The sequence below is a fragment of the Ipomoea nil genome, unplaced genomic scaffold (assembly GCF_001879475.1).
Source record: "Ipomoea nil cultivar Tokyo-kokei standard unplaced genomic scaffold, Asagao_1.1 scaffold1043, whole genome shotgun sequence".
Lineage (NCBI taxonomy): Eukaryota > Viridiplantae > Streptophyta > Magnoliopsida > Solanales > Convolvulaceae > Ipomoea > Ipomoea nil.
In genome coordinates this window covers 4,322,371-4,350,358 of record NW_017617471.1, presented here as the reverse complement: position 1 = coordinate 4,350,358, position 27,988 = coordinate 4,322,371, and the positions used below count along the sequence as shown (strand labels likewise).

Below are 27,988 nucleotides of genomic sequence, written 5' to 3'. Positions count from 1 at the left end.
TCTTGCCCTAACTCGTCGTCCACAGTTCCACAGCACCAAAGCTTCCCCAACCGCTACTTTATCCCTGCTTGACCTGGTCTTCTTCATCGACCATCCCAGCATTTTTTTTCCCTTACGAATTTATTCTTGAATTCTAAACAGTTTCTTCGTCTTCTTCTCCTTCTTCTACTTCTTCATGTTCAGCTTCTTGTTCCAAGCTGAATGTTGGAAGGAATTGTTGAACATGTGCTCTCAAATTTGAAATTCCCGCTACTTCATTGCTTTAACTCATCGATTTTTATTTTAATTTAACTGATTTTGCTGAAAGCTAGCTCAAATTGGGAATGTTCTGCAGAATTTTGCAGTTGCTAGCTCCTGAGGCGCTGAGAGCAGTTGCCCCTCCGTGAATTCTTTGGCGTGCGCGCCATTACTGTCAGTACGGATGTTTAGAAGCAACAATATCACTGCCAGGATTTTTGAGCGCCAGATTTGCACTCCTGCTCCTGGAACTAGCGTATGATTCCGTTCTTGTTCTTCTCGTTGCTTATGCTGTCTTTATGCTTTAATCATTTGTTTGATGGATTGTTATGCTTGTTGTTATTGGTGTTCATGATCAAATTTGACCTGAAAAATCAACAAATTAGGTTTCCTTTAATGTTGACTGGCGTTCAAAAAATGAATGAATTTTGCAGATTCATCGTGCCAGGCTATTTTATGAGGACATAGTTCCAAGTTACACCGTATATGATGTGGAGTGCCCTGACCAATCCTTTCGCAAATTCACTGATGATGGTCTGTATCTCATTAGCTTCAGCAGAGATCTTCAAGATCTGATTGTTTATAGGCCAACGTGGTTGTCATTTTCATGCAATGAAGAAGATTGCAATGGCCATGAGCTTCCTCCGAAAGCCAAAAAGTTTGAGAGCTTCTTCACCCAGCTTTATAGTGTTTCACTTGCTTCCAGTGGTGAGGTTATATGCAAAGATTTTTTTCTCTACTTGGAGAGCAGCCAATTTGGACTCTTTGCAACGTCAACCGCAACTGCACAAGTTCAGGATGCACCTTCTGTCATTGGAGCAGTCCATGGGATCCCTTCAATTGAAAAAATTACTTTTCACATTTTGAGGTGCATGATTCTCAGCTCAATGGACAAGTATAATTTATTGATTAGTTGGTTTACTTGCTTATTCTCGTGCCTTGCTCTTATTCACTTAGATTGGAAGATGGAGCTATACTTGATGAGAGGGTTTTCTGCAATGATTATATTAATTTGGCACATAATATTGGTGTATACTTGTATGATAATTTGTTAGCAATATTGTCCCTTCGCTATCAAAGAATACACATTCTTCAGATAAGAGATTCCGGAGACCTGGTAGATGTTCGATGCATTGGAGAATTTTGCCACGAAGATGATGAACTATTTCTCAATTCTTTCTCCCAGGCAAGTACACTATCAGTTTGACATTTCTTTTTATTTCATACTGTAAAAATAAGTATAAAATTAGATTGATAAAATGACACACATTTTCCTTACTAGAATGGCAGCTAGTGTTTGAAGCCATGATGCATATTGCTGAGACTCTGAGAGCCTGAGATATTGAAGGAAGAGTAGAAACAGTATTTCCTAGGATACACTTCTAAGAATTGTTGGATAACTATTCACATGAAATACAATTTGAGCAACTTGTTATAAAATACTGTAACAAAGATGGATGAATTCAGGGGCGAAGACAGGATTTTGGATGAGTGTGGGCACAATTATTAATAAATATAAATGAGTGTGGGCGCTATCTATCTTTTGTTTCAAATACATTAAACATGACAAATATAAATGATTTTTCCTCATAATTGTATTTCAAATCTCATTTATAAGTTGAATAATCAATGAATCAAACAATAAGGAAAGTAGCTTTTTGATTTTGAAATGATTAAAATTTGGAAAAATAATTAAAAACTTGGAGAATTTAAAGGACAACATATAATTGATCTTTCCCTTCTTTCATACAGACTTTTATTTTTGGGTATAAGTTTAAGTTAGTTTATTATTATTATTATTATTATTATTATTATTATTATTATTATTATTATTATTATTATTATTATTATTATTTTTCAGTCTTATAATTTTGAGGTTTATTTAATTAAGAAAAGACGCTTAAATAAGTTAAAGAAATAAATGCAGTCTCTTTTTAACCTCTGGCATTTTAAGTTTTGTTTTGCAAGCTAGTTGTTCAAATCTCCATTCCCACAAACTACTTATATTGGCTCCTTGCACACTAAGCCCAACCTTGAATCTTGCATCTGAATATAAAAAGTTAATTCTTCCTCCCACCCAATAAGTTATTAATGGTTCCTAATTAGTTTGTTCAAGCTGTAATATTTTGTTGATATATGTTACGGAGTTCCTTTTATCTGCTACTTTTGGCATCTTCATGTGTTCTCCCTTGTTTGAAAAATACACTAGAATCTTTCAAGTGTTGGTTTCTGTTTAGAGCACTTGATATTCACAGAATGCTAATTCCTAACAGAAGTAAATTGCACCAGGTTGGAGGGAATCTTAATAATAACCAACCTATTCCAGAAACTTCTTTCCTGGGTGTCCTTAAACAAAGGTTGCTTTCCTTCATATTTCGAGGGATATGGAATGAAGAATCAGATCAAACCATGGTAAGTGATGGTGGTATGCTATTTAAATTACAATCAGGACATTTGGGTATTTCTTTCTCATTTATCATATTGTGGGATATTTGAAGTTGCCTTCCTTTCTTCATCTGGATAACGTATCAGATCTTGAATTCCTATGAACTGTTTGTCTGTATGATTGTGGAAGGTAGATTATATATCGTTGTGACTTTTATGACACATTCAACAATCTATTGGATTTAATAAAAGATCTCACTTCCTATCAATATGATGATTCCTCTTCCCCGCGCGACGGGGTGGGGGGGGGGGGGGGGGCAGGGGGTATGAAACAAAAAATTAGTACAGAAAAGTTGATGAGATTTATGATTTGGGGTGCGTAAGTTGTATGTGGTGGTGGGTAATGGAGTGGTACATATATGATATATGTGTATGTGCGTGTTTGGATGGGGACTGACTGGGAGAGAAGTAGGTAGACACTGTATGCCTTTAAGTTGTTTTAGAAATAAGGAAAATACCTATTCTGTTTCATAGATTTCCTGAAAAGAAAAACATTAACAAATACTCTTATATTTTTGTTTAAATTCTAAAAAATATAGGAAAAACAAAATAAAACAAAACAACAACGCTCAACGCTGAATCCTTCCTAAACAACTCTGCAACACTTGTTCCCTCAATTCATTACCCCATTCACAACAACCATAACAAGATCACTTCTCCATCCCCTCGTTTTGTAATCCCTTGTGTGCTGCATTTGTTTCCTACTCCATTGTCTCCATTAAATTCATCAATAGCAACATAAACCATTTCTGGTTAATGATTCCCTTTTTTTTTTTTTTTTTTTTTTTTTTTTTTTTTTTTTTTTTTTATGAATTAGATGAAATGGTGATTAATAACTGACTGAATTTTATTTATTTATTTTTCATTTCTTTGATAAGCAACAGAAGTAATTGACTGACGTGTACTTCTTGCTATGTATTTTTCTTTCATCAAAAAGACTTTTTTTCCCACCAACTTGCAACGTAATATCTGTGTAAACTTTATTACTGCAAAATACCAGTTAAACTTCTGTGACTCCTTTAATTGAGACTACATCTTTTGTAATCAGAGAATGCAGAGCCTTAAGAAGAAGTTCTACCTCCATTTTCAAGATTATGTTGATTTAATAATCTGGAAGGTATTCCTCAAAATCTACTATGTATTTTAGTGACCTTTACTAAATGCAATTATCCACTTCTAACTATTCGTATTGATTCCTTATTTTCATCATTTTGCATTCTTATAAAAAGGTGCAATTTTTGGACCGACATCACCTGTTAATCAAGTTTGGCAGTGTTGATGGTGGGGTGAGATTTCTTTTCCTATGTGTTCTGTATACTTACAATTGCTTTTTTACTCTTGCCCCCCTGCATTTGATGGTTCTGTCCTTTTAGGTAGGCATTTCCCTTTTTTAATCTTTGGCTTCTTTTTATTCTTATTTTTATCAGTAGAAGATTTTAATTTAGAGCCATAGATTGCTATAGGTTGGGAATATGCACCATCCTTTATTTAATTATTTGTGTATCATGTTTATTTTCTAGTAATTGTGTATACCTCCTAGATGGAGTTTTCTTCAACTTCTAAATGTTTGAAAGCCTATGGCCTAAATTTGAAGTCTGGATAGACATGTCTGATTGAATGACATCGGCACTGCAGATGTCACGAAATGCCGATAACCATCCTGCATTTTTTGCTGTTTATAACATGGAGACTACTGAAATAGTTGCCTTTTATCAGGTATCTTTGTGTTAAAATTTTGGATATTCTGCCTATTCTTCTTCAGAGTTCTCTTTCTGTTTAAAGATTCTTCCGTATTTGATTGAAACCCCTCATTTTTTTTTTCCACAGAATTCAGCTGATGAGCTTTATTCATTGTTTGAATTCTTCTGCGATCACTTTCATGCATCGTCAAGAAGTTCATTGCATATGAACTTCATATCTACTCATTCAAATAATATTCATGCCCTTGAGCAACTAAGGTGTACTAAAAATAAAGCAAGTAGCTCTTCTCAGGTAATTATCACAAAATGGCAATTCAGTTTTACTTCCCTGTTTTAATTTTCTCTACCAAATCTGGTAAATAGGGTCTGTATTCATATTCATATCATGGATTTTGAATTACAGTTTGTTAAGAAGGTGCTGGCAACTCTACCTTTCAGTTGTCAATCTCAGAGTCCTTCACCATATTTTGATCAATCTCTCTTCAGATATGATGAAAAGGTTCGACTCTAATTTCTCTTTCTTCAACTCGCTAAATATGCTTGAGTTGTATAGTAATGCTGTTTTCTAAAAACATTTTAGTTCTCTCTGAATCCTACACAAGAAATGAGTATTGAATGTATTTTTGACAGTAAGGAGAAATAAAATGGACCAAAATATTTTATGAAATAGAATAATAGATGGATTCCTTCCTGGAATGGTAAAAAGTGTGTGAAGTTATGGAGAATACTAAAGAATAGTCCAAAATCTAATCCTATCCCATTCCTGAAATTCTGTAATGGACCATACCAAACAGGTTAATGGTTTTAGCAATTGAGAGTTTCTTCTGTAATCTTGACAAAATTTTAAAGCATATCTTAGCTCTAAACATGAATCAATCACTCATAAGTGGTCATTTACGTGTATTGCTTTCTTTGCCATAAACAACTTAGGAAATAAGAACCCATTAACCTTTATTCCCTGGTTGTTTTAGCTCTCCCATTTGTTGCAAGTAAATCAAAAGGGGTGTTTACTTCGAGTAATATAACATTACTAGGGTAATCTGAGCAAGGTAGTCTTATATAATCTTGTTAAGTTATGCGATAACCTCTGGTAATGCCATTTAAGAACATGGGGTAAAAATGAAGGTGATGTGATTACCTACCTTTTCTTAGGTATCGTAACATTATTTTCAAATATTCCAATATATCATTTCTGTAGTGAATTTCAAGGTACTATTACATTCAGACAGTCTTAACTATACAAACACACTCCCGGAATCTTACCTTCCGTAAACTAAATGTCCCCTAACCATTTTGAAAGAGTCATGGGTGTTTATTCCGACGGTTAATGATCTGCGTTACATTAAGCTTTAACTTCCCGATTGCTCTCCTGGTTCAGCTTATCTCAGCAGCCGATCGGCACAGACAATCCACTGATCATCCCATCAAATTCAGTTCAAGGAGGCAGCAAGTGAATAATAATAACCTCAAATTCAAAATCAAAGCAGGTGCCAACTGTTTCTCTTGAAAGTTTTCTTGATTTTCTTCTACTATAGTACTATGTCATTGGATGCTTCAATTTTTTTCTCAACATTCTTATTATACACTGAGCTTCCATGATTATTAGGACCTGAAGCTGGCAATGCCGATGGACGGGCAAAGAAGATATCTTCGTTTCTCTTCCATCCAATATTTCCCCTGGCGCTTTCGATTCAACAAACCCTGTTTTTGCAGCAAGCAGTTGTAAATATTCATTTTCGGGCTTTCGGCGGCCGTGATCGTGACCGAGATCGATAGTGTTAAAATGTTTTCTGCTAATCTGCTATTGTTCATTGGAATACCCTTTTGTTAGTGTGGAATCAACATAAACTGGACAATCACTTGACAGATTGTCATTTGATCTCTCATCTTTGTTCTAAGAAATTTTGACCGAGTGTATGTATATTTGCGGCACACAATTTTCACTCCTTGCTGCCTAATGTTGCACAAAGCATAATCCAATAATATTAGTAAAATCCCAAACTGGCTGTACAAGCTACTTAGTGCAACTAAATTTACCTTGTAACACCCTCATATAGTGATAATGTCATTTTCCACTTCTAAATTTACCTTTTAGGGTCTCTTTCGTTCGTGGAAAATATTTTATGGAATTAAAATTTCATGAAAATGCAATTACTAGGAAGATGAATTTCATTGTTTGGTTGGTGAAAAAAATTTATTGGGAATATTAATTCTATTGTTTGGTTAGATTTGGAATTATAAAGAATAACGAGTATAAAGACCTATATGTCCTTACAAATTAATAAGAGTAATATTTTTTTTTGAAAGCTACTGCCTCTGTTACATTGTAGTATTTGTTCATACATACTTTATTAACCTGTTGAAGCATAAAGAGTCAACACCGCCTCCACTAAGGCTTGATCTCATGACTTTCCATATGGAAGAGTCACTACATGCTGAGCACAATGTGCTTGCTAATAAGAGTAATATAATTAAGAAAGAAAACAAGGGTAAAATAGTCAAACCATATCATTTTTTCTTCCTATCTTCACTGGAGAACAAAATCTCATGTCCAACCAAGGATTTTATTTTCTTCAAATTTGAAGAATTCATTTTTCAAACCAAAAGACAACACTTTTCTTCATTGTAAGGAAAATATTTTCCATAAAAAAACTTTTCCATCCAACCAAACATCCACTTAAGTTCACCTTCATGTAGTAATACCAATGGGTACTTATGAATTAGGTGACCATATCATGAATTAAAAAATAAATCTATTTCGCTCTAAAAAGACTAGTTAAGTGGTGGAACATGATTCTTGTATTTGAAGGTCTTTTCGCTAATACTCACTTGGTTGGGGCCTTTCTAGTGCGGTTTACCTCACATGTGGTGGGCGGACTATTAAATAGAAGCGGAGCTTGCTTTGCGTACTATTACACACGAACAAAATTTACCTAATACTATACACACTTCGAATAGTGGCTGCGGATTTTTCTTTATCCCAAAAAAACAGATTTATTTAATAATTAAATAGATAAAAATTTAACTAAATAATGTAAGTGGTCCATGACCCATGCAATTAAAATTGTGATAAAAAACAAAGGGGGAAGATTCTAAGATAATGCAAACTATGCATTTCTAGTCAAAGAGATTAAAAAAACAATAAAGTGCAACTAACTTATAAACAACTCAAAAAAAACGAAACATCAAAATTTTGAAAAGGACATTGCTAACAAACTTTCATCTTAAACTCATCAATTATAATGTTTTGCTGTTGTCTAATCCTATCTACACACTATATACACTGCATGGAATGTATATAGTATTGTGTATGTATACACACATAACTCTTTTCCCTAAATAACAATATACATACACAGTGAGGACCTATTGCAAGTAAAATTTTAATTTTTTGTCTCATGACTACATGTAATAATACCTTTGTATTAGAAGCATAATTAGTGATTTTTCTACACTTAATCATAACTTTGAAATTTTTATTTTTTATTTTTACTTTTTAGTTGTTATTATATTTTTACATACAACATCTATTTAGGTTCACTAGTGTAACTTTGTAAGATTAATATAGATTCGGTACGATTTGGATACTACACGCATAATTTAAATCTTATTCAGGAGAAATTTTGACTCAAAGCTTTTTTAACTTTTAGCTAGAGTTTCCATCATCACTCAATCAATGTTATATTATTATTTAAATATAGTTTTAAGCTTAAACGGTAATAAGGATTAGGAGAGTTTCTAATCGACATAATATAATTATGTCAACTTCATATTAATTAGCGGTCTAATTTGACTTATTAATTATTATGAATTCAAATGTCACGCTACAGTCATCCCATTATTATTATTATTTTTAGCACAATTTTTTTTTTTCCTGACATAGTGACATGTATGTGTTTGGTAAATTTGTGATCAACCAATCAATTTATTGGTAATTAATAAATAGAAATGGTGGAGAAGTTCCTAGCTTAGCGTCCAAGTGAATGGTCTCATTGAGTCTTGTAAACGAGAGATGAGGTACTTGGAGGTTCATCATGTAGTGCATATATCTAGAGAGCATAATTGTGTAACTAATTTTATAATTGAGTATTTTTTATTTGAAGTCACATGACTAGCTATAATTTCACATTCACATTTGTTTATTGAGTATGGTTTTTGCAACGTTTAGTGCAAAATTTTCATGATTTTTTCACATTTGATCCTTTGAACTAAAACTTTTTATTAAAAAAAAAAAAGAAAAAAAATTTTAAATTAGTCACCGAACTACATGAAAAGTGTAATTTATTACTTTGGTCGTGCGGCATTTCTATACAGAATTTCGTGTATTCAATCTTAAACCGAATGTCGTGCATCAATACATACCTCTTTGATTGTGCATTGAAACACAACCTAATGTCCTACCATGCACATCCCACTAAACGCATTAATGCACATTTCACCCGCCTATGATGCACCCCCCCCCCCGCCCCCCCCCCCCCCTAAAATCATAGATTCACCAACGAATGATGAAAACACGCCGGCCAAAGACAGAAGCTAGAAGAATCGTAATCGTAACCTAGACCGAAAATAATAAAATTATCAAATATAACGGCCTAGAATCAAACAATCAAGGAATCAAGGAAAGAAACGTCTACAATAACTCAAAAGAAAAAGGAAAAAATGACAAAATTTACCACATTACCCCCGCCCAAAAAATTAAAATAACAGATAAAAATAAACGTGAAATGAGAGCCATCAGATCATATCATATCAATAGTCCAGAATGGTTCACCACCTCTATCTATATATATGTGTGACTTTTTTCAAAGCCTTGTATATAATTTGAGTTAATACCCAAAATCGTCCTCGACTATAGTGGTTTTTCTCAATTTCGTCCTAAACGACTTTGGTGACCTAATATCATCCCAGACTTTTGAGTTTCGCTCAATTTAGTCCTCCATTTGTTATTTGTCAAATTGGTGTTAAATAAAGGGAATGTCAATATTGATCTCTCTTTACTTTCAACTTGTGAAGTGCGAAATTCCTCTTTCTTGTACGACTTACACCCAGAATTACTCCCGGACCTGCAAATCAAATTTTATATTCGCAGTTTTAGGAGTAATTCTGGGAGTAATTCGTAAAAAAAAAAAGGATTTCGCAGTTCCCATGTCTATGAGTAAAGAGATGCCAATATTAAAATTATTGAATTGTCTATTTATTTAACACCAAATGGACAGAATAACAAATGAGGGACTAAATTGAGCAAAAACACAAAAGTCTGGGACTAAATTGAGCGAAACACAAAAGTCTGGGACGATATTAGGTCACCAAAGTCGTTTAGGACGAAATTGAGAAAAACCACTATAGTCGAGGACGATTTTGGGTATTAACTCTATATAATTTGGTTTGTTTGTTTTTTGTTTTGCAAGTTGGATGCATAATATCTTGTGAGATAAGACTAATCTAGTTGACTTATTCATTCTCATTCGAAGAAAACTCTACCGTATATACATAAGTTCGTTCTCAAGCAGGACCATTAATCGCCCTTTCACTCGAGCCAATAATTTTTCTTTTTGGGTTGAAAATTAATTAAAACTACATTTTTCAGTACTAAAATAAGGAGGCTGGTATTTGACCAGAGTAAAATAATATTAAAAAAATAAATAGGATGCAATTAATTATATACTTTGCCTAATTGCCTATACGCAGTCTGTACTGTGAATATAATACATAACAAAAAAATGGACTTCTCCAAAAGAACAAGTAAGCAAAACAAATTAAACCTCTCAATTTCCTTCCTCTCTCTCTCTCTGCAAAAATGGCGGGCTCGCACAGAGGAGGAGGAAGAGGATCGTTAATGGTGCCGGCCGCCCTAGCTTTCTCCACCGCCATTTTCATCACTTTGTATATCGCTTCCACCTCCAAAGTCTTGCTCATGATTCACCCCAACCAAACGCACCTCCGCGTCAAACCCCCCGTCGAGTTTTCCATAATCAACACCCCGTACCAGAATCCTCCCGCCGCCGCCGCCACCGGTGGCGGCGGCGGACGGCCTACTAACCAGTCGCAGCCGGCCGCGGCTGAGTTTTCTGACTATCTCCCGCGAGTATCAACGCCGGCGAGTACTCGTCCACGTCCAGTTAACGTGATCAGTCAAAGCACGCAAGGAGAGTTCACGGCCGTCAACTCTTCCGGTAAGAAAAGTCCGTATTTATCTCTCGTCTTCTTTCTTTTCATATTTATTTATACAAATTAAAATTATATCGTTTATGTAGAATATTTTTAGTATTTATTTTTTATGAGGTCGATTTCGAGGAAATTAACGTTGTAGTATAAAGTATTTGAGAATAATATTTCCCTACCTTTTCCATTTGTTCAAGGAAAAAAAAAAGTAAAAGAGAGAAAATTCATCACCATCATAGCATGTCTGGAGCTTATGGCCACCAGCAAATTAAATTAAATTAAATTGTAAAATATTCTTGAATAAAGTTTATTATTATATATAATATTACTAGGAAAATGACATATTTGATATGCGAGTTGTACCAAGTATAGACTGACTTCAGCACTTAGGGCAACTATAATAGTTGTTTTTGGAGAAGATTTTGCCGGTGATTGATAATTTTATGTGGACGAGAGAGAGTAAATTTGACCTTTACATACAGACTACATTTGTTTTTGTCAAATATGTGGACCCCACTAAATAAGTGAACATTCTCCTCGATGAGCGTTATATGCACTAAGAGCGCCCAATCGGGCGCGTGGACTCCACGTGCTTGCTGGGCGCGTTAATCTGACACCTTTATTTATTTATTTTTAAATTTTGTTTTGTTTTTTCCATTTTCCCTTCCTCTCATCTTTTCTTTCCGGGTCACACATGTAAAAACTCTTCAAAATCTATGCCTATAGGATGCTTTTTTTTTTTTTTGGGAAAACCGATGATGCTCTTATTGTTGTGTCGAAATTTTGAACTAAAATGGCTGGTCTTGAATAATCATGAAAATTTGATTTCTTATATTCTCCTTATTTGTTTAAAATTAAAAATAAAAAACTCACTCGGAATGTTACATTATTGTGTCAAAAGAAAATCAAAATTTTATATTCATCCCTCTTATTTAAGCCTCATCATTGACTTTTTTTTTTAATAGTCTAAATGGACCAAAATTGTTACTTCAATTCGAGAATCAAGAATGACTGAGCCATTGAGGGGCCGTACAAAAAATATATATGACAATAACTATAAAATCGAGTCTATACTTGGATATAACTGATGCCAACTATGTCATTTTCTTTTATACTCCATAATATTTATCATACATAAATTAAAAAATTAATTAATTTAGTATATTTGAAAGAGATATAATACTTATCAAGTGTTCATATATAGTGATGAAGGTATTGATGATTTTAATCTTCAATAATAAAATTTAAAAAAAAAAAAGCTAAAAAAGTTGAGTTAAATGATAGAAATTTGAATCCTTTAACTATGGAGTCGGAAATTTAATTTCTTAAACGCATATGCCCTAAAATATGAGCTTATTATCGAAAGTGAGGCATGCGTGAGGATAAACTAAATTACTATAATGTATCATATGGATAGCCATGTAAACCAAACTCATATACGCATGACCATTTTATTATTATTATTATTTATTTATCATTTATTTTTGCACACATAGAGAGAGAGGGAAAAGTAAAATTGCGTAGTTTAGGAAGAAAAGAAACAAAAGAATCTTTCATCATGTTTGAATACTTGTTACATAAAACTACAACGTCAACGTTAGAAACAGACGACCAGGAAATATGATACAACTATGGAATCATCTACTTGGAACGCGCGTGTATATATATATATATATATATATATATATATATATATATATATATATATATGTGTGTGTGTGTGTGTGTGTGTGTGTGTGTGTGTGTGTGCGCTCTTAAAATTTGTAAATAATTATAAAATTAATTTTTTTTACTAAAGTATGCAACCATTGATGAACGATAATAGACGATTGAGTTTAGTCCTCACTTTTTATATTGAAATATTGTAAGTCGGTGTCGGATGATATTTTAAATTTTCAATGTTTTTTTGGGCACGTCTAGTTAGGAGTTGGGACGATTGTAGATTTGAGATAAAATTTAAATCTAAGTTTAATTTGTTATCCAGGAAAAAATATTATTTATTATTACCTTTTATATATATATATATATATATATATATATATATATATATATATATATGTTCTTAAAATTTGTAAATAATTATAAAATTGATATTTTTTTTTTACTAAAGTGCACAACCATTGATGAACCATAATAGACGATTGAATTTAGTCACTTTTTATATAAGAATATTGTAAGTTGGTGTCGGATGATATTTTAAATTTTCAATGTTTTTTGGCCACGTCTAGTTAGGAGTTGGGATAATTGTAGAGATAAAATTTAAATATAAGTTTGTTATCCAGGAAAAAATATTATTTATTATTACCTTACGTAAGTTACATTTAATTTCCGGTGGGGTTTTGGATGAGGTAGACAGAACTAGGTATTCTTTCTTGTTGGTTATGCTTATGATTGATTGATACATAATCCTTATTCGGTTAAATAAAATAGAAATGTGATAATTTGGGTAAATAAGCTCATTCATAAGTAAGATTAGAAAATAGAAAATTTTTTGGGGTAAGAAAATAGAAAATTTGGATAAAATGGGAGACTATGACAAACTATATATATAGAAACATATTTAAATGAGAATTAAATTTCATGTGAGAACTTGTGGACTAATTTCATTCGTCAATTTAAGATATGGTGACATTTCTGTAATTATGATTGTGCATTTGAAAACGCTAAATAGTTCATTTGGAAAATAGTTTTCAAATAATGCACAATCGGTTATCCGATCCACAAACACAGTGTTAATTTGTCAATTGTACGTTTCATAATGTACAATTGTAATTACAGAAAGTCATAAATGTTGCTTGCGTTTTTTCTTTAATTTTCAGCCCTTAATCATTTTCTCGATGGGCATAAAAGTTGAGATTAATCTGTAGCCCTATGTAGTATCTCTTCATATACTTTCTCAACCTACTGAAACACAAAGAACCAATAACTCTTCATATACTTTCTCAACCTACTGAAACACAAAGAACCAATAAGGCCTCCAACCAATTGAAACACAAAGAACCAATAACGCCTCCACTAAGGCTCGAACTCATAACCTTCTAAATGGAAGTCCAACCTAGATACCATTAGACCACATAGTCTTGGAGTTAGAATGTATATATAATTTAACTAGTATTTCATATAAAAGATATAGAAAATAAAAGGAAATTAAAATTGAAAGGTTCTTTTCACATTGTATTCTACTTTTTGATAAATTCTAAAAGAATAATTCAAACTAGTCAGTGTCTACTTAAGTGGGTAGCTCTTGTCATACTTTGTAGTGCATGTCTATATTGGGTGATGGAATTGACTTGATGACTCGGATAAGAGAATAAGGAAAAGTTTTATATTTGTGCAACTCATGTATAAGGTTGAACTTGAGTAACTCAAAGTAACTACGTCGAGTTGAATTCAAATATCTTAATACATAACTGAATTATTAAATAAGGCATTGCTTAATACAATCTTGAAATTTTGAATATAGTTGAACTTTGAACTTGTAAGATAGTATTCGTACCTAGCTGCTACCTAACTTGATTGGATCAAACTCCATCCTATGGATAGGGAATATACCTCAGGTCTACCAACTCATATGTAGAGAGCACCTGATCAGATATGTTTTAATGCACGGAGCAGGTCGCTTCCCGACCTAATAAGAGGTCCGACCTGATCTATGGAGAGATATGAGTTTGCCACTGAATATTAGCCTGGTCCCGACTTTGAAGTTTGGATCGAGTATTCGGACTAGAGCACTTCCTATTCTAGAGGATAAGCAATAGCATGTCACAGATCACGATCCATGTGTATTGATTTGTAAAGCCACTGATCTCCTCAATGCATGTGGAATATGTGGCGGGCAAGCCGGACGCTCCTCCATTCCCTATGTAAATGCGAGGAGGGGGACATTGGAGGATTTGTCTTCTAGGATACTTAGTAGCTCGGGACCCTCTGACCCTCGATCTTAATTACCCGAGCTTCCATACTATAACCAATTCTACTCATACCTGTATACCAGAGTGTATTTTCATGATCACCTATGTATTACCATGCATCATGTAACAACTTATAGGTTGGGTAAAGACCATTTTGAATTCAATAAAGATTAATTAACAACTTATAGGTTGCGTAAAGACCATGTTGAATTGAACAAAGATTAAATCAAGTATACTTTTGAAATAGTGAATAAGTAGATGTAACAAGATTATATTACTTAAAAGTTATCAGTTTAACTTTTATCAACATTCTCTTAGTCGAGTGCGTATATATACTGAATTAATTGGTGATTATTGATTTAAATAATTTTGTGCAGTAGTCAAAAGCATGATCATGCAAGAAGTGTTTCATGACAAGGATCTGTTTTTCGAGGAGTACGAGGAGATGAACCGCACCTTAAAGATATACGTTTACCCGCACAAGAAAAACGACCGTTTCGCCAACGTACTGTTGCCGGTGGACTACGAGCCCGGCGGCAACTACGCCAGCGAAAGCTACTTCAAGAAATCAATCTTCAGAAGCCACTTTATCACCAACGATCCAAACGAGGCGCATCTCTTCTTTCTGCCGTTCTCGATCGCCGGTTTGAGGAACGACAAGCGGGTGGGCGTCGGCGGGATTAAGGATTTCGTGAAGGATTACGTTTCGTACGTCAGCCGCGAGTTCCCGTTCTGGAACCGGTCGGCGGGGGCCGACCATTTCTACGTCTGCTGCCACTCCGTCGGGAGGTCGGCGATGGAGAAGGCGGCGGAGGTGAAGATGAACGCGATTCAGGTGGTTTGCTCCTCCAGCTATTTCCTGCCGGGGTACGTGGCGCACAAGGACGCCTCCGTGCCGCAGATCTGGCCGCGCCCGGGAGATCCGCCGAGAAAACCGCCGGAAGAGAGGGAAACCCTAGCGTTCTACGCCGGCGCGTTGAACTCGCGCGTGCGGCAGGACCTCGTGGCGGCGTGGGGCGACGACTCCGAGATTTCCGTCCACCGCAGCCGCCTGAAAACGCCGTACTCGGAGGCGCTACTCGGGAGCAAGTTCTGCATCCACGCCAAGGGCTTCGAGATCAACACCGCCCGAATCGGCGACGCCATCTACTACGGCTGCGTGCCGGTGATCCTCGCCGACTTCTACGACCTCCCGTTCGCCGACGCCTTGAACTGGGAGAGCTTCTCGGTGGTGGTCTCTTCGATGGATATCCCAAAACTGAAAGAAATCCTTAAAGGGATCAGCCATGAGGAGTATGTGAAGCTGCAGAGCAATGTGGTGAAGGTGCAGAGGCATTTCCGGTGGCACAATTTTCCGGTGGATTTTGATGCGTTTCATATGGTAATGTTCGAGCTGTGGCTTCGAAGAAGCCATGTAAAAGTAGTTTATTAATTAATAATTACTTCTTACCCAAAACTGTACGTGCTATCTACCACGTTATTTGGTAGGGTTTAGTATGCTAGCTTGCATATATATTGAAGAAGCGAATTGAAGGTGCAACAATTGTAATGTAATAATAATGTTGTACCAACTTTATATTATTAAAGGTGCTGCTTAAAGATTAAGTAGTTTAAGTATGAAGTCGAGGATTTATCGGGGTGTTACTTACACGTATCAATATATATGTAAAAAAATGTTGTACAAAATTTAAGCAAACAAGTCACTATATTTTCAAAGAGAAATTATATATATATATATATATATATATATATATATATATATATATACCACTATTCAAGTGAGTCCATCACTCCCCATGAGTTGGTGTAGACAATCTACACCCATTCATCTTGACATTATGTATGGCTAGGATTTTATGATTTTTTTTTTTTTGGTTTTATTTTCAAGGGTTGATTCGTAATTTGTGTATGCATTTAAAATTGGTTTAATATTATTTAAAGCTATTTTGCATGTTTTTAGGAGTATATGATGACTTCACTCTAAAATTTTACTGGCTTTCATCAATTAACATAGTATTCCCCGACGGCGTCTACACCTTCGTTCCACATGCCACCAGTTGCCGCAAATTATGCTGTGCAACCGAATGCACCTTGCAAGGTGCATACGGTTGCAAAACGGCGCCGTTTTGGTTAAAAAAACGCGCGTCCCACTTAAAGAAGAAATCAAGTTCGATTCCCGGCAATAGCATTTTTATATATTCAGAAATTCATAAATATATAACCACAATTTCATAACTATATATCCACAATTTCATAACTATATATCCACAGTGAATGAATGAAGTAAAAATCCACAATGAATGAATGAATGAAGTAAAAATCCACAATGAATGAATGAATGAAGTAAAAATCCACAATGAATGAACTAAATATCCACAATATATGATTGAACTAAATATCCACAATGAATGAACTAAATATCCATAAATTCATAACTATATAACCACAATTTCATAACTATATATCCACAATTTCATAACTATATATCCACAGTGAATGAATGAAGTAAAAATCCACAATGAATGAATGAATGAAGTAAAAATCCACAATGAATGAATGAATGAAGTAAAAATTCACAATGAATGAACTAAATATCCACTATATATGATTGAACTAAATATCCACAATGAATGAACTAAATATCCATAAATTTATAATTATATAACCACAATTTCATAACTATATATCCACAATAATGCTATTGCTGAGAGTCGAACCTGATTTTTTTTTTTAAAGTGGGACGCGCGTTTTTAATCAAAACGACGTCGTTTTAAACCGTATGCACCATGCGCATGGTACATTCGGTTGCACAGCATAACTATTGCACCAGTTGCCCCACCAAATTGAATTTGCACAAATGTTTATATTACATTGCACACTTTAGAAGATATAATTAAAATCCTACAAAATTTGGGATTAATGTGTAATTTGCATTCCAAATTTACCCCTACCCATTGATTACTTAGCCAAAACAGTGCAACAAATCAGGGAATGAGATTTTAATAATTTTTTATTTTAAGTCTGATCTTCACATTTTAATGGATTGGATTTGTCCAGGACTCATGGGAACAAGTGAACTCATATAATCATTACTCTATATATATATATATACACACACACACACACACAAACTGTGCAAGTGTGCAACTTGTAACACTATACACTTTGTAACAACATAATCTGCATCAGTTTGAGACAGTTGCTTATTTGCATTTGCATGCATGTTGGCAGGAAGATCATTAAAAAAAAAAAAAAACCTTCAATTTTAGCAATTGATCTAGATTAGATCAACGACTCATATCTCACTCATCTTTCACCTGGGAGACTATGCAATACTGCATACATATACATAGGAATATATTTAAAAACATAATAAGTCTCAATCAAAATTATATCCCTCATTTATGTTCATGTTTTTAGTGCTAATTAACCCTTTTGTACATTGTGCTTTTAGAGTTGTGCTATACAATTTTTTGGACAAAATACCCTTACCGTTATAACTTCCGTTATTACTTTTATCATGCACATCCATCCATCATATCTTTTGTGATATTCTTTAATGATAATAATATTTTTAGACATTATATATTGAATTAATATAATAAATAAATTTTATTTCATTTAGATTTTAATTAGTAAAAATTTGTTAGTTATTTTTTAAAATATAAATATGGCCATATGTTTTTGCGTAGCATGCATTGAATATATATATATATATATATATATATATATATATATATATATACAGGAATAGGAATATACGTGTACACACGTAAGGCATACACAAATATAATATATGTATAACTGCAAATCTAATCATATTACAAATCAAATTACATATGAAAAAGTGAAAACTTTAACTTTGTTTTTGAATATTTTGATAAAGAATGTGTGATGGTGGAAGAGTCAAATTTCTTATATTTATAAGAGATTTATAACATGATAGTATTAAATAAGAATAAATATGTAATTGAATAAAGTTAGTAGATATTCAATAAGTTTAAAAAAAAAAAAAAAAAAAAAAAATCTCACCCCTTAGGTGTGATTTATTTTTCTTGATATCATGAGATGTGAATTTCATTGATTTAAACTTACCTAAGGCTTTGTTTTGTAAAAAATTGGTCTATAGGTCAATTTTGGCTTATTTGACCACTATTAATTGTTTGATTTAGTTAAAATATCAATATAAATGTTTGGTTAATTAGCTTTTTGCAACTCCAAAATGCTAAAATTCAAAAAGTTACTTCAATCAACTTTTTCAATTAGCTTTTTATGAAAAGAAATTATACCAAACAACTATTAGCTAACAGCTAATTCACAAAACACTTTTTTTACAATCAGCTAATATTATTAACTATTTATACCCTCTAATTAAGACAATCAGCTAACAGCTATCAACTAATGGCTAACAACTATTTTACCAAACACGCCAACTAATTACCCCAAATGTGGGTGATGGATACCCAACACGTACTCCTCCATAAACCACAATTAATTACCCCTTTAATACCCATTAGTTACCCAATTAATTACCCCCTTTATTACCCATTAGTCCCAATTAATTACCCCTTTATTACCCATTATTTTCCATTTATCACCCATTAATCCCATTATTACCCTATTAATTATCCATGAATGATGAATACCTCCCTACTCATCATCTACAATTCTTATAGGGTATGCAAACTTCGGTAAATTTACGGTTAATCGATCAAACTGACAAAGTTTGATTAACCGTTTTTTAACCAAACTTTTTTGGTTCGATTAATGGTTAAAGGTTTTTTAAAATTTCGGTTAATGGTTAATTCGGTGCGAAACTTGGATTAACCGAATTATAAATATATTTATAAATAAATAAATATATAATCTAATATGTAAAATTCCTATAAATTTGTAATGTTGTTATGATATTATTTTTGTATACTTTCTTATGGATTTATTATTATATGTATTATTTTAATTAGATTTATTATTATAGGTATTATTTTTAAGATTTAAAAATTTAGTTTAAAAAAGTTTGGTTAATCGACCAATTAACTGAAAAAAACTTCGGTCCGATTGATTCGGTAATACAAAATTCAGTTCGATAAACGGTTAAAGTTTTAAAAATTTCAGTTAAAACAGTTCGGTTAACAATTGAACACCCCTAAATTCTTATCCTATAAAAAAAAGATTTTCTCCAGACAACAATACCACATGTACAAAAATACTTACAATATACTAAAATTTGGTTTGGCATCGTCTAAAAAGTATGTGATTTTTATCTTTCGATTTCTACGTTAAATTTTTTTTCTCTATATTGTAAACACAATAATCAAATTTAAAAACAAGTAAAAATACTATAAAAAAAGAAAAAAAATTAGATTGACCAATAAATAAGAAGTAGTACGGATAAAATATGAAAAAATTAAGGTAATGAATATTTTATACACGGGCAATACGTACATTTTACGCGTAAACAGGTACCTCTCTAGAAAGGAAAGGAAACTTCTTTAACTTCCTTTGCGCGTCTGATTCAGCGATACGTGGGAAACAAGGCCTTCTCGGTGTTAGATAAAGCCGTCCCAGTCCCGCCTTGTTGCAGCTTATCATACATACACTCATACAGTAGAGACAGATCCTTTTCTTCAGCCTCAGCTCGTACTGTCAGCCTGCAGGTAACTTTAATTTCGTATTTCAGACATCATTCCGAATTCTGATTGTTTTTTTTTTTTTTTTGTTCATCCTTGTTCGGATCAATTTCATTCGTGCTGTATTTGATGGAGGTTTTGATTTGATACTCTGATGAGAATCTGATCCAGAAATCCGAGATCAGATGGGAAGTGATTTTAATTTTCGCACGAAATAATTTATATGGGAATCATTGAGTCCGATTGAATGGTGGCGAGTTTGGTGCGGTAGAATTCAGCTTAAGAAATTGAATAATTCGTTTCTTGCGTATCCGTGGATTTTCATTACTTGTTGTTTCCGAAGAGGGATTTGGAAATTAAGGGAAAGGAAACAATAGGAAATGGAAATGATAGTGGAGAATAGTTCAGGGGCGTTTGGTTCAACTGTTCAAGCATAGGAATAGTAACTGGTATCAAATACTTAGTAATTGTGCTGAGTTTTAGTTAAGGTAGACTGTACTTGTGGTCTTGTGCTGAGTTTTAGTTAACGTAGACTGTGTTTTTGGTAGTGAACTGGCATTGAAATCATTTATGAAAGAATTGTTTGGATGTGCACTCTCCAGAATCCAAGTAAAAATCAACATTAAAAAAGAAATTATTGCATACAAATGCTTAGAAAAATAAATGCTGCAGATATAAGATCTGAAAGCAGTGTTTTGAGCTGTTTGGATTCCTTGTAATTTCTCCCTAAGATAAATGATTTTAACTCTCTGTGTTGGAAATTGGAATCACTGATGGTGTGACTGTACGAGTGAGATTTACCTACAAGAATAGCTACTCCCGAGGGCCTTTCTAACTTGGAAACATGTTCATTTTGTTGTTAAAATGAGATGCTCAATGTTGTTTAGGGATTTGGAGTTGTTCTTAGTTGTTCTCACCCTGTATGATTCAAGCACCACAAAATTAAAGAAAATGGGAAAAAAATGCATAATACAATAACCATTCTATTTATCTGTAATGAAAGTTTTTCATTGTTTGCTAATTTCTTTGTACTGTTAATTCATTCAAACTTTCTGTGTTCTTTTTGCAAAATAGAGCTTTATCATCATTTGTGTTCATCTCCCTCAGATATTGCGGAAACACTGAGGTAGAGCTCTGAAAGTAACCAGAGTAGTTGAGGACAAAACTTGTGCCATTTCTAAGAGAAGAAAGGATGGAAAAAGAAGATATTCATATGAAAGTTGAGAGCAAGATCAAATCGGATGAGAAGATAGAAAAGACTGAGGTGGAAATTGAGGTGAAGAGCAAATTAGTGGAGAAAGAAGATCTTAAGCATAAAGATGACAAGAAAGAAAAAGATGTGCATAAGGAGTCTAACAAGAAGGAAAAGCAGAAAGAGAAGAAAAGTGTTGAGGACGTAGATGAAGAAGACAAGAAAAAGAAGAAAAAGGAGAAGGATAAGAAAGATGCAGAGGATGAAGAACTGGAACAGGATGAAGACAAACCAAGAAAAGATAAGAAGGATAAGGAGAAGAAACACAAAGATAAGAAGGAAAAGAAGAAAGATGAGGAAGCAGATGATGGAAAAGTTAAGAAGAAAGATGAAGAGAAGAAACACAAGAAAGAGAAGGATACAGAAAAGAGAACAAAAAAGAAAGAGGAGACGGAGGGTGAAGCTGTTGAGCCAGTAACTGAAGAGAAGGATGAGGAAGTGCATGATAAAGAAAAAAAGGACAAAGCAAAGAAAGACAAAAAAGAGAAGGATAAGGAAAAGAAAACTAAGAGCAAAGACACATCTGAGGGAGAATTGAAAGAAGAGGAGAAGAAAGACAAGAAAGAGAAGAAAGACAAGAAGGATAAGGAAAAGAAAACTAAGAGCAAAGACACATCAGAGGGAGAATTGAAAGAAGAGAAGGATGATGAAAGAGAGGAGGAGAAGAAAGAGAAGAAAGACAAGAAGGACAAAGAAAAGAAAATGAAGAGCAAAGATGAGGTGTCAGGGGGAGAATCCAAGGAGGAGAAGGATGAAGAAACACATAATAAAGAAGAGAAGAAGAAGAAAGAGAAGAAGGATAAAGAAAAGAAAGCTAAAAACAAAGATGTATCTGACGGAGAATCCAAGGAAAAATCAAAAGAAGAGAAGGATGAGAAAAGAGAAAATAAAGAAGAGAACAAGGACAATGTAGACAATGGAGTGCATGGGGCTGAAGTCTCCACAAGAGAGATTCATGTAGATGGAACTGAAGCAGAGGGGATATGTAAGGTCGAAAAGAAGGAAAAGGAATGCAAGGATGAGAAAAAAGATAAGACTGAGAAGAAGAGAAAACTTGAAGACAAGAACAAATGCAAAGGTCTCGACAAACTGAAAAGCAAGCTGGAGAAAATTAATGCCAAAATGGAAAGTCTAGAGCAAAAAAGAGCAGACATCCTGAGACAGATAAAAGAAGCTGAAGATCAGAACACAGCCCTCGCCGAGATAAAAGAAGCTGAAGGGAAGGCTTCTGTTGGGACTGAGGATAAGCATTAGGTTGCATATTGTATTACTACTGTTTATATTTGAATATGGTTTTTATGGATGTTATATACACTGGATTTTCATGCCATGTATGTATATCTAAATAAATTTCAATGTTTTGATGTCTGACATTATAGACTTGTAATTGTTTCCTGCCCTATGTTGTATGGGGACTGTTTTATTAATAAAGACATCGATTGTGTGTGTTTTGCTAAACCAATCCAGTCATTTAAAACTGGCCAAAGAAACCTTCCACCTCCCTTGGAAAATGGGTAGTGTTCTCCTGTGGAGAAGAAGAAAAATCAGGGGAAAGTGATATTACAAATTTTTAAGTCCAAATTTCTAACAGGAAATTGTTTTCAGAAGTTCAAATAGTTTGGTGATCCCTCCCTCTGCCACCTCCATGAGAGTGGAGAAGGTAAGCTAATGCTTTTTTAGATAAAGGTTTTGATTGTATTTAGCAAGCTATGATTTTTTGCATCAGTGTAAGGGTGTGAATGTGTAAAACTAATTTTTGCCATGAAGATTGTGGCTGTTGTTAGCAGATTATGATTTGTGCTTTATTTTTTGTTCTCTTTTAATTATGTTTCATATATATAGAGCACTATGTCATTAAGAATAGTAATTTTTTAGAAAATATTTGTTTTTTTATAGCAAAGAGGATATGCTATTGAACAGGTGAGAGTCAACACACAGTTCATGGAGCCAACAACATATGCAGCTTCTCTCCTTTTACTCCCAACAATTGGTAATGTTTTTCTATATCCCTTGTTCATTTTTGTTTTCAAATTTTTATAGAACTACCACTTGGATGTAGGCATCCAATGTTTTTTACATTGAAAGGTGAAAATGTGGTGACTTTCTAAATTGAACTTTTAGATATTTGTATTAAGAGACTTTAGATGATTAAACATGCCAATCACCCTGTTGCACATATTATGCAGTTTGGAATGGTCCTCTTTTGTCTGTAAGCTTCTAATATGTGTCAATTAGGCTGCAACTCTTGAAAGAACCTTCTCTGTCTTATTTGGCTAATTTTTGTTTCCCAAAAGAACGTAAAATGCTCGCGTTTATCATCTAGAGAACTATTAGCATAGTCAATATTGGCATGAAGCAGTTTCTGGAGAGGTTGCAAAGCCAATCAGATTCATCACACAGTTTGCAAGAGAATGTACTTGTTACTTATGCTGCTTGCTATGTTTTCTATTATGTCTTAAACAACGGCCAGATTTGGAACCATTTTTTGATGCATTCGAGCTTGATCATTTTTTAAATTTGTTATTTCGGGAACTCTTTTGTGAAACCTGTTTCAAAATTTTAGAAAATTGTTTAGTTAAAAAACTCAATTGAATCATCACCTGGTTCCTCTTGATCAGATGTAGCACCCTGTTCTTCAGTGGTAAAGGCTACGTTTTTTCGTTTTTTAGTGTGATCAGCAAGGATTTCCATGTCATAAGTTTGAAGATTCCCCATTAATTGAGTCACGGACTTATTTTCCCAGCCATCATGTTCTTGAATATGGGTGACCTTCATTCTGAACCTTGACGGTAAAGATCTTAGGATCTTTTTTTATTAACAAGGCGGCGCCGCGCTTTGCTACAAATCATGATGGGAGATTATGTTGTAAACAATTTTATATTTTGGTTTATAACTTGAAAAGTGAGGTTTGGAGAAAATTTGATATTAGTGGAGTTGAAGACTTTTCAATTTTTAGCTCTTCGGAAGTTACCATGCACAACTTTGTGGACCATGTGTTTCCCTTAGAGTAATTAAGATTCAGATTGCTTAGCTTGCTTGAGTGTTTTTTTTTTAGATTGCTGAGTGTTTTAATTTCCTTGTTATAAGGTTTGAGTGTTTTTTGTTGCAGTATTTAAACGGTTTTAGTGTTTTTATTTTAAGTGTTTTTGTTGGAGTAAAATTTAGATTGTTTGAGTCTGCAAATATATAAATCAAGGAATGGGAGAAGATTATATTACTGTGACCATTCTATTGGAGATGAAGTTACTTGTGGAAAATTCATTCTCAATCCACCAACTAACACATTTGAGGGAAGTTACTTATAGGTTGATAAATGGAACTCCCGTTTTGATCTCATTCTTCAGGCCTTTCATGGTATTAGAGAATTGTCAAATCATTTAACACAAGTGTTTTTTTTTTTTTTTTTTTTTTTTAATAAATCGAATTTGTGAACTAGACTATCCATTTGTTAGTTCGGGAATTTCTATGTCAAATTGCAAGGAATAGTATATCTGTCCTCCTTCCATCATCAGTACTGAATTTGACATTTTATTTCATTTGTTTTGTTACAAAAACCAAGGAAAACGGAAGGAACTAGGAAGTAATTCACGTGTACTAAACGGAGAGTTGAGGAAGAAAGTGGGAAGAAGAAAAAAATAAAAGAGAAAAATGAAATAAATTTAAAAGGACCAAACTACACTTCTAATTATAACATATTATTTTTCCAGTTGGAATTCTGGTAATATGTGGTCGAAAAATTAGACCGGAGGACCAAAAGTGATACTTAGTTAGAAAGTCATGCACCTAATTTGAAAAAAATAATAGTCAAGGACCAAAAGTGCTTCACATATGATAGTCAAGAGACCAAAAGTGGTATTTACTCGCATGTAAAATGTATTATGGGTGCAATTAAAATTTACACTGATCATTAATACTAAATGCACCTATAGTTATAAGTAGGTGCACATAGGTGCATGAATGTTTGCGGGTGGTTTTCGCGAGTACTAACTACCCGCTGAACTCTTCCGCAAGAATGAACTCAAATCAGTGAATGTTAATAAGGCAAAATTACATACACTTATAGGTGAAAGTAGGTGCACTTGTAAGTGATTTTACCTGCACTTTTTACTTGCATAGATATACCAACTACTTGCACATATAAATATATATAATACATTTACATGTACCGAGGACACGTGTCGCGTGCTGATTCATTCGTATATTCGCTCCGGGACACTTATTCGCACAGGAGTGCATCCCTATATATATATTAATGGATTTTAGTTTTCTTTAAAAAAAAAAAGAGAAGAAAAACACAATCAATAGCTCTCTTGTAAAAAATATAATTGCATATATAGCATGTAGGTAAATTGCTCAAAAAATATAATTGCATATATAGCATGTAGGTAAGTTGCTCAAAAACGTACTGCTCACTTTTCACGTGCCCACTAGTCGATTGAAGGCTTGTTATATTTTATCTGTTAATTTTTAAACCTACCTATTGACATAAAAATATGTAGAAGACTCCTGACATAAAAATATGTAGAAGACTCTAATCCCTCGTTAATTAGGAAATCTTAAATTTGATTCCAACCAACATTGGAGGGTGAGTTTTAGCTGAAATCTTAAATTTGATTCCAACCAACCTTGGAGGGAGAGTTTTAGCTTAAATACAACTTGATCAATTCTGAGACGCCATACCTTAAAAACTCCACGCATCCTAAACCCTAAAAATACTCCACGCATCTAAACCCTATACGATACAATGAGCGCATCGAAGAAGACGGCTGGTGTTTCAACGTTGTCGTTACCTGAAGACATTCTCGTCGAGATCCTCTCCAAGCTTCCTGCTAAATCCCTAGTACGATTCAGGTGTGTTTCTAAATTTTTCTGCGCTCTCATAGCCGATCAGGGCTTTGGCGTTCTCCATCGCAGCTTGTCCTCGACACTTCCCAGTAGGACGGGCGTTCTCATCTCTATCCAGTCTCGATCACCGCACTACACCGCCGTCGGTCCCCGTGCATATTACACCCTAAATTTCAGCGAAGAACAAAACCCCCGCCACTACCCCCGCCGGGGAACGCTCCAAGCCCACCGTGTCGCCTACCTGGACGCTAAACCCAATCTAATCTCCTCTTCCTGTGACGGCCTGATTTGTGTGTCCTTACCCAATGGAAACGTCGCTGCTTGCAACGTTAGTACGGGACAACGTATTTTCCTTCCAACAATCCAATCCAAGGAAACCTTTGCACTGCTGTTGGGGTACGATTCGGAATCTAAAAGATACAAGGTTTTGAGGTTAGTCTGCAGGAATATTGACAAGAAGATCATGGGGAAGGTCATTGAGCCCGAGTATAAGCATTGGGTTTTTACTATAGGAGTGGATAAATCATGGAGGGAGATAAAAAACACTGTTCCCACGCCTTTTACCCCTTTTTTCCCTTTAATCGCTGTCACATTTCCAATACTCATGTTTATATTGACGGCGTTATCTATTGCTATAATTGGTGTACTAATAATTGGTGGACTAAACCTGACATGATTTCTAGATTCCATATAATAGCATTTGACGTTGGTTCTGAGAGTTTTTCCGTGATAAATTTACCCGATGAAGTTTCATCAATAAAGTTTGCTGATGCATGTAGTTTACTTTTCCTAGAGTCTGCATTGCTAGAAGTTGATGGAGGTCGATTGGCTATGGTTGGTGTTGGTAAACTACAAGGCCTATGGTACATGAATGTTTGGATTTGGGAGAAATCTAAGAAATGTTGGGAGAAGATTACTATCTCCATTCCATTGGAAGGGAGTAAAAGGATTAACATTGGTAGAAAGCGAATGCTACGCTTTGCTACAAATTATGCTAGGGAAATTGTGTTGTTATGTATATACGATCAGCAAATTTCTATTTTGGTTTGTAACTTGAAAAGTAAGGTTTGCAGAGAATTTGATGTAAATGGAGTTGAAGAGTTTTCAAATTTTGGCAGTTGGGAAGTTACTGGTGTTGTGGACCATGTGTTTCCTTTGGAGTAAGATAGATTCAGAACAATTTAGTCTGATTATTGAGTTTTTTTTTTATGACTTTATGACACATTCAACAATCTATTGGATTTAATAAAAGATCTCACCTCCTCTTTCAAAATCTTGGTGAACTCTAATCAGTGCATGGAAGTTCTTTCAGTGTTTGGTGTACTATAGGAATTAAGTCCCTGTTTCATGTTAATGTTTGTCTTTTCACAAGATTCGAATACATAATTTACAATGAAACAGAAAATATGCACAAACTTCAGGGAAGTAACTCAAGTTTGAGTTCAATTGTTAATTTCTGTTCCTTTCCCAATGAAAGACAATAACATTTTCTTCCTGGGGTGATGAAACAAAAAATTATTAAGTTGATGAGATTTATGATTTGGGGTGCGTAAGTTGTATGTGTTGGATATTTCTAGGCAGATATATGGGTGCTTAGGTTGTGGCCTTAATGGCAGCCTGGGAGAAGCCGCTGGCGGGTTAGTGGAAGCTGAACATTGATGGTTGTTGCAAAGGACTGAGCAGGTTAGCAGGCTGTGTGGAGGAGTACGTGTTGCGTGACAGTTTAGGACAATGGATAGGGTTCACGCACAATGTGGGCTCATGTTCGGTTGAAGAGGCTAAGGAGTGGGCTGTCCAAGTGGGGGT

General features: G+C 34.2%; 3 protein-coding genes and 1 long non-coding RNA gene across 15 annotated transcripts; 3 read left to right on the top strand and 1 right to left on the bottom strand.

The window, feature by feature from the left end:
* The first annotated feature begins 1 nt into the window (after window position 1).
* On the top strand, window positions 2-6,335 carry LOC109181663 (light-mediated development protein DET1). 3 transcript variants are annotated; one of them, XM_019331525.1, is made up of 12 exons: window positions 2-225; window positions 335-493; window positions 672-1,105; window positions 1,195-1,424; window positions 2,525-2,649; window positions 3,731-3,799; window positions 3,912-3,968; window positions 4,318-4,398; window positions 4,510-4,674; window positions 4,786-4,881; window positions 5,761-5,869; window positions 5,989-6,335. In XM_019331525.1, exons 2-12 carry the CDS (start codon window positions 422-424, stop codon window positions 6,156-6,158), a joined length of 1,608 nt encoding a protein of 535 aa, XP_019187070.1. In that variant the 5' UTR covers window positions 2-225; window positions 335-421; the 3' UTR covers window positions 6,159-6,335. The 3 variants fall into 3 exon arrangements, with proteins under 3 accessions (XP_019187070.1, XP_019187072.1, XP_019187073.1); XM_019331527.1 differs by having other exon boundaries at window positions 2-493; window positions 1,195-1,423; window positions 2,527-2,649; XM_019331528.1 differs by lacking the exon at window positions 3,912-3,968 and having other exon boundaries at window positions 2-493.
* LOC109181667 lies at window positions 2,666-27,675 on the bottom strand. Its single transcript, XR_002054245.1, has 3 exons — window positions 27,442-27,675; window positions 8,490-8,493; window positions 2,666-2,902 (listed from the first exon to the last, which is right to left on the bottom strand). It is a non-coding gene; the product is annotated as an uncharacterized LOC109181667 (long non-coding RNA).
* LOC109181664 (probable glycosyltransferase At5g03795) lies at window positions 10,132-16,076 on the top strand. Of its 5 annotated transcripts, none has more exons than XM_019331533.1 (2): window positions 10,132-10,555; window positions 14,836-16,076. In XM_019331533.1, exons 1-2 carry the CDS (start codon window positions 10,180-10,182, stop codon window positions 15,885-15,887), a joined length of 1,428 nt encoding a protein of 475 aa, XP_019187078.1. In that variant the 5' UTR covers window positions 10,132-10,179; the 3' UTR covers window positions 15,888-16,076. The 5 variants fall into 5 exon arrangements, with proteins under 5 accessions (XP_019187078.1, XP_019187077.1, XP_019187075.1 ...); XM_019331532.1 differs by having other exon boundaries at window positions 14,833-16,076; XM_019331530.1 differs by having other exon boundaries at window positions 10,132-10,558; window positions 14,830-16,076.
* LOC109181665 (DNA ligase 1-like) lies at window positions 19,965-22,795 on the top strand. 6 transcript variants are annotated; one of them, XM_019331538.1, is made up of 3 exons: window positions 19,965-20,112; window positions 21,193-21,826; window positions 21,920-22,795. In XM_019331538.1, the coding sequence occupies exons 2-3, from the start codon at window positions 21,278-21,280 to the stop codon at window positions 22,589-22,591; spliced, it is 1,221 nt and encodes a 406-aa protein (XP_019187083.1). In that variant the 5' UTR covers window positions 19,965-20,112; window positions 21,193-21,277; the 3' UTR covers window positions 22,592-22,795. The 6 variants fall into 6 exon arrangements, with proteins under 6 accessions (XP_019187083.1, XP_019187082.1, XP_019187084.1 ...); XM_019331537.1 differs by having other exon boundaries at window positions 21,193-21,858; window positions 21,952-22,795; XM_019331539.1 differs by having other exon boundaries at window positions 21,193-21,919; window positions 22,025-22,795.
* Window positions 27,676-27,988: the final 313 nt, after the last annotated feature.

Bases quoted from the DNA above. Each gene is read 5' to 3' on its own strand.
- LOC109181663 (XM_019331525.1), top strand. From the start codon at position 422: ATGTTTAGAAGCAACAATATCACTGCCAGGATTTTTGAGCGCCAGATT. The intron at 3,800-3,911 runs GTATTCCTCAAA...TCTTATAAAAAG, and splicing joins TTGATTTAATAATCTGGAAG to GTGCAATTTTTGGACCGACA. The intron at 5,870-5,988 runs GTGCCAACTGTT...CATGATTATTAG, and splicing joins CAAATTCAAAATCAAAGCAG to GACCTGAAGCTGGCAATGCC.
- LOC109181664 (XM_019331529.1), top strand. From the start codon at position 10,180: ATGGCGGGCTCGCACAGAGGAGGAGGAAGAGGATCGTTAATGGTGCCG. The intron at 10,565-14,832 runs GTCCGTATTTAT...AATTTTGTGCAG, and splicing joins CAACTCTTCCGGTAAGAAAA to TAGTCAAAAGCATGATCATG.
- LOC109181665 (XM_019331534.1), top strand. From the start codon at position 21,278: ATGGAAAAAGAAGATATTCATATGAAAGTTGAGAGCAAGATCAAATCG.